Source organism: Pipistrellus hanaki (genome assembly GCF_964339955.1).
Source record: "Pipistrellus hanaki genome assembly, chromosome: 10".
Lineage (NCBI taxonomy): Eukaryota > Metazoa > Chordata > Mammalia > Chiroptera > Vespertilionidae > Pipistrellus > Pipistrellus hanaki.
Genome location: NC_140512.1, coordinates 60,613,072 through 60,627,079, shown reverse-complemented (window position 1 = coordinate 60,627,079; position 14,008 = coordinate 60,613,072). Strand labels below are relative to the sequence as shown.

Here is a 14,008-nt window from a genome sequence, read left to right as displayed (position 1 = left end):
CAGCTTTTTTTTTTTTTTTAATCACTTGAGGATATTTTTCCATTGATTTTTAGAAAGAGTGGAAGAGAGAGGAAAAGAGAGAGAAACATCAATGTGAGAGAAACACATCAATTGGTTGCCTCCTGCACGTGCCCCAACCAGAGCCCAGACCCAGGAGGGGCCTGCAACCAAGGTACTTGCCCTTGACCAGAATCGAACCTGGGACCCTTCAGTCTGCAGTCCAACACTCTACCCACTGAGCCAAGCCAGCTAGGGAAATTAAAAAGCTATTTTAATTGTATCAGAAGAAGAGATTCATATAGATTGTGTGCCTCTGCTGAGTATAACAGAGCCCTTAATGAGCTCTTCCATGGACAGTGCCCAAGTGTCACTAAAAATATTCCAGATGCATGTCTTCACTGAGCCTCTTTATGTCTCCCGTTCTCTGTTTCCTAGGAGCAGTATCAGTTTCTCTACAAAGCAGTCCTCAGCCTTGTGAGCACGAGGCAGGAAGAGAATCCATCCACCTCTCTGGACAGTAACGGCGCAGCATTGACCGATGGAAATATAGCCGAGAGCTTAGAGTCTTTAGTTTAACACAGAGAAGGGGGCGAAACTCCATATCTCAAATCAGACTGGAAAACCCGTTCTTCTATTCCCTGTTTTCTTTCCCATCCCCTGACAGTAACTTTCATGACATAGGATTCTGCTGCCAAATTTATATTATTAACAATGTGTGCCTTTTTGCAGAACTTCTTGTAATTCACTTATTGTGCTTAAACTAAAAATGATTGAATTTTACAGTGTTTCTAAGAATGGAATTAGGGTGTTTTTTGTATTGATTTTAACAAAAATTTTCAATTTATAGATATTAGGAATTACAAATTACAAAAAAAAACACGTTGTTTTAGTGTCAAATTTTTAGCTGTATTTGTAGCAATCATCAGGTTTGCTGGGAATATAACTTTTAATACAGTAGACTGTAAATAAAATGTTCTGTTCCTTATGATATTCAACATTTTACAACTGCAGTATTCACCTACAGTATGAAATAATCTTCTACTCACTGTAAATACTGCTCTAGTGTCTCCATGGACCAAATTTATATTTATAATCGTAGATTTTTATATTTTAATACTGAGTCGGTTTTCTAGTTCTGTGTAATTGCTTAGTTTAATTATATAGCTCCTGGCCTGGTCTTGCTTTATATGTCTCCTGATATTGTTCCATGTTATCTCAGTGACTAACTGTTTTAGCATGTGATTTTAACTTTTATGGGAAATAGAAACACATTTGTTGTGAAAGAATATGTTTTTATGAAAATAACACCTTACCCAACATTGTTTAAATGGTTTATTGAAGGGATTGAAAAAAAATAAATATAAGTATCGTCGTCAGCTTGCATTTGCCTGTGGAGTGTTGTGTGCAGGGCCTGTGTGACAGCGAATGGAGATGATGGAAATGAAAAAGATGGATCTGATGGGACTGTGATTCCAAACCGCACTGAGGCACACAGGGACGTCACCACATTTTCCATATTTGAAGACAACATAGTAACAAGTACTGACACTGCACAGCTACTCACCTGAAATTAGTTGGACCTAATTACTTCATAAAGGAAACCATGTTGTATGTCTTTTGGCTTAGTGGAGCTAGGAAAATGTTCCCGAGAAGAGAAGCTGTGGGTACCACATACCAAGAAATGTTGAGAAATTTTTGTTGAGAACCAAACTTGAGAGTTAGATTTGCCAGCCAGGGACAGGCTCAGCTGGTTTGAAAACTAGGTGAGTAGAAAAGGACCGGAAGGTCATAAATCCCAGCATGGAAAAGGGGAAGTCCTATGTGAAGGTAAATTGGCAGGGCCCAGTGGCTGTGGGGAGCACAAATGCAGCAAAAGAGGGAGTCATGGGTAGCCAGCCTGCTGTGATACTGGAAACTGCCCCGACTCAGCCGGGAGTGTTTTGTAGCGCTGCCTGCTGCAGAGGGCTGTGATCCCCAAGAATGCCCATCTTGGGGCCCCGGCAGGAGGCCAGGAAAAGCTTTGTCTAAACCAGTGGTCCTCAGAGTCAGGTTCCCAGGCCAGCGGCACCACCAAAACCTGGGAACTTGTTAGAAATGCGAATCCTGGGTTCCCATCCCAGACCTACCATGTCAGAAACTCTGAGGTTGGGATCTAGCAACCTTAAGGCATGTTCAGATTTGACAACAATTCAGGGAGCCTCGAGTCTCCTCTAGCAATATACCAGGAAGTTTTCACTAAATCCTTAAAGTAGAACTAAAATTAATTAGCTCTTTTTTGAAGCTTATTTTTTAAAGCAATAGTCATGAAGATAATCTGAAATAGGAACATACAAAATGGAAAAACAGCCCTAGCCATTTGGCTCAGTAGATAGAGTGTCGGCCTGCAGACTGAAGGGTCCTGTGTTGGGTTCTAGTCAAGGGCATATGCCTGATTGCAGGCTCAATCTCCAGTAGGGGGTGTGCAGTAGGCAGCCGATCAATGATTCTCTGTCAGCATTGATGTTTCCATCTATCTCCCCTCAATCAAAAATATAATAATTTTTAAAAATGGGAAAACAGATATTAGAGTGTCGCAAATCACAAAATGGATAGGCCCCGGATCACCCACCACTAAATGTCAGTAGTACCAAGATGGACAAGCCCTATTATCAATGTACACCAGGGATCTTGTTATAATTTTCCTGATGTTAACTATTTAGGCTCTTTTCAAATTTTTCCTACTGCAACACTATGACAAACATTTCTTTATGTAAAAAGCTTTTACCATGTTTCACATTATTCCTTAGGCCCTAGCCGGTTTGGCTCTGTGGATAGAGTGTCAGCTTGTGGACAAAAGGGTCCCAGGTTTGATTCCCATCAAGGGCACTTACCTTGGTTGCTGGCTCCTCCCCGGCCTTGCTCTAGTCAGGGCGTGTGCATGAGGCAACCAACCAATGTATTTCTCTCACATTGATGTTTCTCACTGTCTTTGCTACTCTTTTCCACTCTCTCCAAAAAATCATGAAAAAAATGTCCTTGATGAGGGTTTTTTTTGTTTTGTTTTTTTTTTAAGAAAAACATTATTCTTAAGTGCTGATTTCTTTTAAGTATCATTGGGCAAGCAGATTGTATGAATATTTTTATGTCTTAAAACTCTTTCACTCTTCAAAAGAGTTATACCATCTACATTCCCACTGGTGAGAGAATAGTTTTTTAATGTTCCATTCATGGGTTCAGGCCTCTGCTCAAATATCTCCTCCTCGGAGCAGCATTCCCAGATCAGTCTGTCTGAAGTAGCATTGCTCCCAAGGAAGATGTTCTACATATCTAGCACTGATCATCACAAGAGACATGGCTGTCCTGAGTGAACCAGCTGCATGGCATCACTGTCCTGAGTGAACCAGCTACAGGGCAACCCACCGCTCTGCACCCCCTTCGTCCTAAGGACCCCCTCATCTTCTTATCTTGCTTTAATTTTTCTCAGTAGCAGACGTTGTTTCCTGACATACTTTATGTTGGTTGCCCATTTCCTCTATGAGTGAGCAAGCTTCATGAGGAGATGAATTTTGACTTTTCTTTTTAAAAATATATATTTTATTGATTTTTCTTTTTACAGAGAGGAAGGGAGGGGGATAGAGAGTTAGAAATATCAATGAGACAGGAAATCCATCAGCTGTCTTCTGCACACCCTCTATTGGGGATGTGCAGGCAACCAAGGTACATGCCCTTGACTGGAATCAAACCTAGGACCCTGCAGTCCGCAGGCCGATGCCCTATCCACATTAGCACAAACTGGTTATGGCTTGCCTCTTCTTAATGTCTGCATTCCCAGACAGTACCTGGCACATTAAAGGCAGTCAGTAATTTTAGATGCATGAATGAAGAATGAATGAATGAGTTGATTTTTACCTAGAGCAAAACTTCTCTCTTTAATAGTCTTGAGAAACTTGATACCCTGTAGGTAATGCTCCTCAACATATGATAAATACCAATTTTGACAAAATATGTCTATTCTTCATTTTTTTCTATAGCACCTTTGTAAGTTAGCTCTGTTGAATAAAGGTGTTCAATACAGATTTTTATCTCCAATTATGCAACCTCATGAAAGTATTAAGAATGAACATAATCTAGCTATTCAGTTAAATGCACCAGAACCATAAATTCCATCATCATCCCAGTATTATACTCCCTGAAAACTATGGCAACTGCTGCTTCAGATAAAATGAGTATAAACATTTAATGCATGGATATACTACTTAGTATCACACCATAAGGATCTTACTTGATTTTCATATTTCTGATCCGAATCCCCCTAATTGTTACCACTTAAAAAGACTCATACCAGTAACCTAATACACAAAACATGGAGAATAAGATCTCTTTAAAAGCAGATACATTTTAAAGTATTTTATTAGAATTAAATCCCACTCACATAGCTCACAGATACAGACATACTAAGCATTTATTGAATTAAAATTAACTTTTTAGAAAAACTGGGAAAGAAAATCTACACATTTGTCAAAATAAAGAAAAGCTTTTATTATAAAATTTAAAATGATTTAATATTATTCACTCACTTGCTAATTGCAAAATATTCTGGTACATTAGAGGTAGCCTCCTCATTAGCACAATATTGGCATGTGACTAGGTGGTATTAAATGTTAAGGCATGTAAATGAGACACACTACACCAGTTTGAAGAATCTAGGCATCCTTGTCATTAAATCATAATGAAGTTTTTCTAAGGTTATCATTTCTTAAAAGAAAAACAAGAGTGATGTCAGAGGAATGGCAGCCTGAGAGATCCCCTTGGCTTCTCCCATTGAAATTTTAGCACGTTAACCAACTCTAATTCAACAAAGAATTCTATACTCAGTACAGAGGCATGCTCGAGAGACCTGCCGATTGAAGCATCTAAAGATGGGCAACCGGGAATAAGTAGAAAGATGAGGGGAGTAGACTGCAAGAGGCCACAGATAGCAGGCACTTTCTTAGGCCTGGAGCAACAGGAAGTTGCAGGGGGCAGCCCAGCAGGGCAAGGAGAGTGAACAGTGATTGAGCCAGCAGATGAGTGATAGGACACGGGGTTCTGTGCATGGCTCTCCATTGTTGGGTGTTGGATTTTCAGACAAAAAAAAAAATGGGACTACAGAGATCTACTTCCCCTTGGACTCCCAAAAACTCACCTCCCATTGCCATTGGTGTCAAGTAAAGGAGCAAAGTACCTATAAAACAAAAGTTATTGCAGATAAGTGCTGCTTCCCTCTGTGATTGATCCCCAGTTCAGGTCCTTGGGGAGGGTCCCCACGAAGGCCTGGGGTTGCCATTAAGGTGAGGGCAAACCAAACCCTACCACCAAGCAGTGTGGCTGTACTGTCTACAGATGCTGTGGTGGTAAGCTCTGGGAGATAACAGTGGTAAAAATCTTGGGATTCAGCAAGATCTACTGAAAAATAGTAGAAAAACCTCTTCAGAAAAAGCTGCTAGAAAAGGGCCACTAATATGGATATCCATACATGCCTAGACATTGGAGACCAGCAAATGCCACGAATAACCATGAATACCATCAGTAACAAGGATGCTCAGAAATAAAATGAAAAACCCCCAGAAATCTACCTAGAACACATAGAAATCTCTATATATAAAACCCTAATATGCAAATAGACCAAACAGCAGAACAATTGAATAACTAAACAACCTGTCACTATGACATGCACTGACCACCAGTGCATCGGCTGCAGTAGGATGGTGGAGCAGATGAGCAAGGGTGCCAGACCAAGGCGGAGCAGCAGTCGCTGTCATCCAGGTGAGACTTTGGTGGTTACTGAAAATTCTTTGTTCCCAGTCACCCCTCAGGGCTTCTCCATCTACCACTGCTCCTGAGAGGCAATCAGGGCCAGCAGCTGCCTCTTGCACCCACTACCAGTGACAGCCCCACTTGCACCTGGTGCCTGCACCAGAGCCACTGCTTGAACCCGCTGCTGATGCTGGAGCCACCATTCGTACCCAGTGCCAGCATCTGGCACTGGTCCCGATTGCTTGGTGCCATCAGTGGATGTGAGCAACAGCAGCAGTGGGAGTGGGGCTGCCAGCAGGGAGGGGATTGGGGCTGCGACAGGAGGGGCCAGGCAGTAGTACGGAGGATGGGCTGAGACCTGCCCTGTGCTCACTGTAGCCTTGCAGCCCATCATTTCTTTCAAGATGCACAAATTCGTGCATTGGGCCCCTAGTATCTGATATAAATAACAGATTTCAAGTCATTTAACTTTGAAAGACATATTTTCTCTTCTGCAACATCAGAGGTCTGGCCAAATTATTAATTTGGTCCTTTCTACTCTATGACCACTTAAGATTCTTATTGTGGAGCAGATACATCTATAATTCATTTGAGTAGCATAGATGTTTGAGGAGTCCTCCAAAGATACTCAAAAGATTAACATAAACTTCAGGCAAATATGTCATTGCTAAAGAATGTGAATCAAGGGAATGTGAATCTTTTGGAACATCTACTAGGTTACAGGCTTTTATTAGCTCATTAACCTTTATAAATATCCTATCTCTCTGTTACCTTCATTTCATGTAGAAGAAAATAAGTAGCATATTGGATGACTAATCACACTGCATCTCAGAGACCCAGGCTCTACTATCTCAAGGGTCTGGGACAAGGAAAATGGATAATAGAAAATAGTATCTGAAAGAGGCCAAAAAGGTAGAAAGATCTGGAAGATGTGTGCTTTAAACCTACCAACATGGTTAGACCAGGAGTTCACAAACTTGGCTCAAGGGCCAAGTCGTCCCATCACCTGTTTTCATAAAGTTTTAATGGTACCAATCATGTCCACTCATTTAGGTACCATCAATGGCTGCTTTCACACTACACAGGCAGGAAATAGCAGCTGTGACACCCCTTAGCCTTCATAGCCTAAAATATTTATTTACCATATAAGTTTCCTGACCCTCTGATAGAGTCATATGCTTATTAACTATAAGCTAGACATTCATCCCCAGATCCTATCACCACCATCTTTATTTTTGACATTTCTGTTGGAAATGTCTTTACTGAAGCTTACTGACATTTCCTTTTCTAGTGTTGACATTAAATCAGCCCTGCAATCACATCCCCTATATCACTGCTATCATAAACCCAAAGCAGTTAATTATATCAAGATCTCAACAAGTTCCCACTCCCACACAAGGTGCTCTTTCCCTAGTTCCCATTCCATCAGGACACTCTTCAAGGTTGGGGTGGAATCAAGTTCTATTTCCAAATTCATTCTGTTAAACTCAATGAAGAGGTAAAAACTTCCATAACAGAATATCTTTACTTATTAACAGATTAGAGGCTATGTGCATAAAATTCGTGAACGGGGAGGTCCCCCTCAGCCCAGCCTGCACCCTCTCCAGTCTGGGACCCCTCGGGGGATGTCCAATGGCCGGTTTAGACCCAATCCCAGGAATTGGGCCTAAACCGGCCATTGGACATCTGTCTCACAATCCTGGACTGCTGGATCCTAACTGCCTGATCACACCTAATTGCCTCTGCCTGGCCTGATTGCTCCTAACTGCCCCCCTGATGGCCTGGTTGCCCCATGCAGCCTGCTGCTCAGTAGTTACTGTGATGGAGTCCTGGAGAATTTGCATATTCTTCTATTATTAATATGGATTATTGTACTCCATAGAGTATTTGTGATAGGTAGCACCAGGCCTTAAATCAACTTTGATCCTTTCAAATAGTATAGATGCTTTCTCGCTTTCATATACTCTGCATCTAATATCTGCTATTTCAAAGGTAGAATTAGTTTTATGTGCCAGGATATGAGCAGTCAGTGAAAGTCAAACAGGCATTTAGTTTATATGAATAACTATAAAATTTTTATTAGTTATATATAATGGTTTTCCCAAGGAGCAAAAAAGTGCTTTATTTGTAATTGAATTTCTTTTATAACAACTTGAGATCTAATTCACATTCATACAGTGTATATTCAAAGTACATAACTCAGTGATTTTTTAGGATATTCAGAATTGCCTACCATTATCACAATCAACTGTACAATATTTTCATCACCCCAGAAAAGGAACCCCCAATTCATCATTAGTCACTCCCACTCACCTCCAGCTCTAAGTAACCTCTAATCTAGTTTCTCTATATACAGATTTGACTACTCTGCACATTTTATATTAATGAAATCATATATGTGGCCTTTTCTGTCTGGCTTCTTTCACTTGGCACAATGCTTTCAAGGTCTGTCCATCTTGTAGCTTGTATCAGTAATTCATGTCTTTTTTTGTCAAATATTCCATTGTATGAATACACCACATTTTGTTTACGCAATTATTAATTGACTGGCACTTGGATTGTTTTCATTTTTGGCTATTATAGATAATGCTGTTACATTTATTTACAAGTTTGCACGGACAAGTGTTTTCATTTCCCTTGTGTATATACCTGAGAGTGGAATTGCTGTCAAATCGTAACTAGGTTTAGCCTTTGTGCTAAGCTGTTTTCCAAAGCAACTGCACCATTTTGCATTTCCACCAGCCCTTTATGAGGGCTCCAATGTCTCTACATCCTCACCAGCATGCTTTTATTATAACTATCTTTGTGAGTATAAAGTGATACCTCGTTGTAAGTTTCATTTGCATTTTTTCTGATAGCTAATGACGTTGAGCATCTTTTTATGTGCTTATATCGATAGTCTGTTGTTTAACTTCTTCGGAGAACTGTCAATTCAGATCCTTTGTCCATTTCTTTACTATGGGATCTTTGTTTTTTTGTTGGGTTACAGTAGTTCTTTATGTATTTTAAATATATGTAAGTTCCTCTCTTACTTATGATTTGCAAACATTTTCTCTCATTCTGTGGATTGTTGTTTTGCTTTTTTGATGGTACCTTTGGAAGCACAAAGGTTTTTTATTCTGATGATGTCCATTTTTTTTCCTTTAGTTGCTTGTTCTTTTGATTTCATTTATTTAAGAAATTATTGCCATAAAACCAAGGTCATGAGGATTTATGCCTATAATTTTTTCTAATAGTTTTACTGTGTTTGCTCTTATATTTAGGCATTTGGTTCACTTTGACTTAATTTTTGTTTGTACTGTGAGGTAAGGATCCAACTTCATTCCTAAGCATGGAGATATTCAGTTGTTCCAGCACCAATAAAGACACTATTTTCCTCTAATAAATTGTCTTAGCAACCTTTTCAATAATCTATTGGCCATAAATGTGAGAGTTATTTCTGGACTCTCAATCTATTCCTATGAGTTTGGAAGTGTTCCTTCCTCTCTAATTTCTTGGAATGATTTGAGAAAGATATGTGTTAACTCTTCTTAAATGTTTGGTAGAATTCACCAGGGAAGCCATCAAATCCTGAACTTTGTTTGGGGGGAGTTTTTAATTTACTGATTCAATTTTATTAACTATAATTGGTTTACTCAGATTTTCTACTTCTTCATGACTCAGTCTTGGAAGGTTTATGTTTCTAAAACTGTATCCATTCCTTCTAGGTTTTTCAATTTGTTGGCATATCATTGTAGAAGTCTCTTAGGATCCTTTGCGTTTCTGTGATGTTGAGGAAATATTTTCTATCTAAAAAGATGAAACATCGTCTGCTGAATATAGGAAAATATATTCTTGTAGGAAAACAGTTGCACAATAAATTAACAAAAAGTACAATCATTATCACTTTTACACACACATGAAAAAATACACGATAGAATTATTAAAGTTCTCTGGTAATGACTGGCATATCCTGTTTCAAATATTTGCATAAGAAAATAGAGATTTATATTTCACAAACCATTGTAGTGACAATCAAAATATAAGTCTTATACTTTAAAATAGTACTGTAGCAAACGTGTTTGTTGCACAAATGTTCAGAGCTTTATTGCTTGGGAAGATAAAAATAAAATATAATTCTCAATTAAGGTTTGATTGTGCTCTGTGTTGTATAGATAATGCCTTCTGCTTTAATTCGCTCCAATATTGGTCCATATATCTCCTTTGAAAAGGGTCCCATTAGGCCTTTAGCACGAATTTCACCTGAAAGAAAGTTAATTTATAGTTACCATTTTAAAGGTGGTATTAAATGCTAATTTCTGCAGCAAGGATCTCCATATAGCAGTCAAGTCAGAGTCAATGAATTATTGGAGGCCTAAACATTTTTAAAAATAGCTGCTTAAATGTCCCCTACTAAATTATTACTTAATCAATTTTAGATTAAAAACAACTGGATTTAGAAATAGTGTCAGAATTTATACACTTGACTGCATTATCTCCTGCCAGGACAATCCCGAGAAAAAAGTAAAATAAGGAAGTAAAGTTGCCAAGACTGGTTTGGCTCAGTGGGTAGAGCGTCGATCTGCAGAATGAAAGGTCCCAGGTTCGATTCCTATCAAGGGCTTGTACCAGTAGGGGGTGTGCAAGAGGCAGCTGATCGATGTTTCTAACTTTCTATCCCTTTCTCTTCCTCTCTGTAAAAAATCAATAAAATATATATATATATATATATATATATATATATATATATATATATATATATATAAAGTAAATCTAACTGGCTACTTCATTTGCTGATTTCATTTTATTTAAAAGCATAATACCCAACAGAATGAAGGAAAGCCCATCTGGTCATTTGGGCAAGTCTGTCTGATTGCTGAAACAGTAAGTCTGGACACATTCCTTAAAGGCCATTATTACTTCATCCTTCATCACTTCATCACCCTTGTTCCGCAATCCCTAAGTACATGGTTTAACTTGATATTAGCTGATACGCTATTGTAGATACATTTTCTCATTATTTGACATTGATGTGCTTTGATGTTTTCTATTCTCCCTCACACTTTCACAAGGATCAAATGGGGCATTGTGTTCAGAGGTAATGCTTACTTGAATACATATATGATCTTCAGGAAAGAGTGAAGAGTTTAAATTTTAATTCATTCTGTTCAAAATATTTATTGAGTACTGATAATATATTGAGACATGAAGATTAATAAAACATGGTCTCCATAAAACAAGTGCTTCACAACAAAAAAACAAAATAAAATAAAACCTGGTCTCTGTGTTGGAAAACCTGGAAGTGAATGCCCTTTGCTATTTCAGTGTTACAGTTTCCCAAATTAAAAAAAACAAAAAACAAAACAAAACAAAAAAAAAACACAGAAAGAAAGGGAGTTCACTTTGCTTGGAGGTCCCCCCATGTGGTAGGAGCTTTACATATTATTTCACTTAAGCGTCACAACAACCCTATAAATTGGCGATGACAATCCCCAGATTGAAGATGAGGGAACTCTGGCTCAGAGATGCTGAGTAACTTGCACCTGATCGCTCAGCCATCTGTGCCTGAGCTGGGAGAGAAGGCAGTGGGTGCTCACTCCAAAGCCCATGCTGTCACTCCCGTGGAGTCATTCCCAGTCAGCCAGCACCTGGGATTTCTGAGGTGGCTCACTTTTAGTGAATGCGGTGTCTTACTCAAGATTACTTATTTGGTGTCCAGGCACCGAGTGACTTGAAGATGATAAGGAGATGAAAGAACTTACCATCAAGCAGCATCTTGGCCGCCATGGCGGTGGGGAAGCCCACAGTTTTAGCCATGGCTGAAAAGCCATTGATGTCTCCATAAACCACAAGATCAATAGTTTTATTTTCTAAATGTCCGGAAGGATGTCTGATTCCAAAGCTGTCTCTCATCACAATCATATCTTTCTCTCCGGGACCTTAAAGTAAGTAAGCAGACATTATAAAATGCCACTGTCATTACAACCCCAATATTGTATTTGCTCTTCTGCTGCTGCCCTCTTGCTCTCACACATCTCCCTCCCCTTAGATATGGTTCTTAGACAACTAGCCATCCTGCTCTGTAGCTCAAAGACCCATAGAAAACGCAAAGAAATTATGACTCAAATCAGTCTGCTTTCCAGGTTTGTTATCACTATAGCCTGGTATAGGCACGAGGGCTCTGCTAAAGAGGCCATCCACTTTTCTCTCAAAAGTGCTCCTGTAGTTTTCCCAAATGAGCTAAAAATTAAAAGTAAAACTAAAAATATTTTCCTTTTACATATTACCAAAGTTCATTCTTTTCTTTAATGTTATTATTTATTTTAGAGAAAAAGGAAGGAAGAGGGAGAGAGAGAAAGAAACATCAACAATGAAGGATGCTTGGGTCATTCACTGAGAGGGTCAGATTGGGCAAGAACAGGTTTTGGGTGGAAATGAAGAGCTCTGCATTAGCTATGATCATTAGGTACCACTTCGATAGCTCAACCAGGTTTGGGTCTGTAACTCCAGCTGGGGTGCAGACTGGAGACTTGAATCCGGAATTTTTTAACCTACAGCACAGCGCTGTGCAACAGAAATAGAATGTGAGCCAACTATGTAATTTAAAACTCCCCAGCAGCCGAATTAAAAAATAAAAAGAGCTGGCAGGTGTGGCTTAGTGGCTAAGAGCTGACCCATGAACCAGGAGGTCACGGTTGATCCCCTCTCCAGGCACAGGTGGGGTTGTGGGCTCTGTCCCCGGTAAAGGACCTACATGAGGCAGCCCATGGATGATTCTCTCTCATCGTGAATGTTTCTCTTCTTCCCTCTCCCTTCTCTCTGAAATCAATAAAAATGTTAGGAGGAAGGAAGGAAAGAAAGAAAGAAGGAAGGAAGGAAGGAAGGAAGGAAGGAAGGAAGGAAGGAAGGAAGGAAGGAAGGAAGGAAGGAAGGATCAACATTGAGAGAGAATCACTGATTGGCTGCCTCCTGGGGATCAAGCCCACAACCCAGGCAAGTGCCCTGACTGGGAATACAACTGTGAACTCTTGGTTCATAGGATGATGCTCAACCACTGGGAGACGCTGGCCGAGGCCAATTCATTCTTATTTTATAGTTCTCTCATTTTTTCCTCTGAAAAAAAGTCAAGTGCTCTTTCCCTCATATCATACTGCCCGACTCCTACTGCTTCGCTCCAGCCCTCTAACATAACTTGTTGATTATACTGAGTACATCGTATGTTCCTTCTGAGATGTCCAGCTAATGTCCAATGGCTTACCATAGGAAAGTTTCGCGGCCAAATACTTGGAAAGTGCATCCACAACAGACTCTGCCCGAGGGACTTGTTCATCCCCAAGTAAGCCCAGCCTAAGAAGCACAAGAGATTGGCTGCATTAGTGCAAATCCTGGACATATTCTCACTTGGGAAGCGGAAGGGAGCACTCCTGGATTTCATCTTGAAGGGAAGAATCACAAAATGACAGTTCAAGGTATAGGACTCTCCTACATTGTAAAATAATAGTAACAACAGCAACAGCCTTTACAATCATCCCCAGATTCTCCCAGGCAGCACTCTCTGGAGCAGAACTAACACACTGGAAATCCATGCTATTGCAAAGCTTTTTATGGGATTCTCTTGCAGGTTCGTTCCTCCCACATTTAGGAAGCAGCTGAATGTGCCACCTCTGTGTGAGCAAATGTTTTAAAACAGTTGGAAAATGACTGGATGATTCTCCAGAGGAAGAAAAAAAAAAATCCCACCTGCCTTGAGTACTGAGTAGTAAAGTGTACAAAATAGGTATTTCCCGAGTTATAATTGCCATTGAATTTCTCTCTTAATCTACATTTCATCCCCACATGAACATGGCACCTGATAATCTCTCTAAAACAGGCCAACACTAGAGCAGCAAGTTAACCAAAGACCATGTGAAGCGTTTGGTATTATTCTGATCTTTCTTTGATGGAAAAGGGGCTAAGGGATCATCTATCCAATTGTTAGCTCTACGTTGACCAGTGGGTGCCTACCTTTCAGCGGCCTCCAGCTGGGTACCGTCTCCACCTAGTTTCTTAAGGACAGCTTCCTTAAGCACGTCCTGCGTGGAAGAGGGCGGAATCCCAACCAGATCACACAGGAGCTCTTTCTGGTTAGAAAAATGAAAATTAAAACTCTAAGTTACTAATAGAATAAATAAGTTGAGAAAGTATTTTGATAAGACATTGGACCTCAAATGCACCTCGAATTAAATTAGAAATAGTACACTGTAATGCATACATG

General features: G+C 39.8%; 2 protein-coding genes across 6 annotated transcripts in view; one reads left to right on the top strand and one right to left on the bottom strand.

The window, feature by feature from the left end:
• Positions 1-1,376, top strand: part of PTPRZ1 (protein tyrosine phosphatase receptor type Z1) — a 170,684-nt gene extending 169,308 nt beyond the window's left edge. For all 4 annotated transcript variants that reach the window (XM_084897130.1, XM_084897131.1, XM_084897129.1 and 1 more), the window contains one exon: positions 436-1,376. In XM_084897130.1, the coding sequence (XP_084753256.1) occupies positions 436-576 (141 nt within the window). In that variant the 3' untranslated portion in view covers positions 577-1,376. The remainder of the gene's footprint in view (positions 1-435) is intronic.
• Positions 1,377-9,585: 8,209 nt separating this feature from the next.
• Positions 9,586-14,008, bottom strand: part of AASS (aminoadipate-semialdehyde synthase) — a 56,536-nt gene continuing 52,113 nt past the window's right edge. For both annotated transcript variants that reach the window (XM_084897133.1, XM_084897132.1), the window contains exons 21-24: positions 13,759-13,874; positions 13,013-13,101; positions 11,517-11,693; positions 9,586-10,017 (exon numbers count right to left, since the gene is read on the bottom strand). In XM_084897133.1, the coding sequence (XP_084753259.1) occupies positions 9,899-10,017; positions 11,517-11,693; positions 13,013-13,101; positions 13,759-13,874 (501 nt within the window). In that variant the 3' untranslated portion in view covers positions 9,586-9,898. The remainder of the gene's footprint in view (positions 10,018-11,516; positions 11,694-13,012; positions 13,102-13,758; positions 13,875-14,008) is intronic.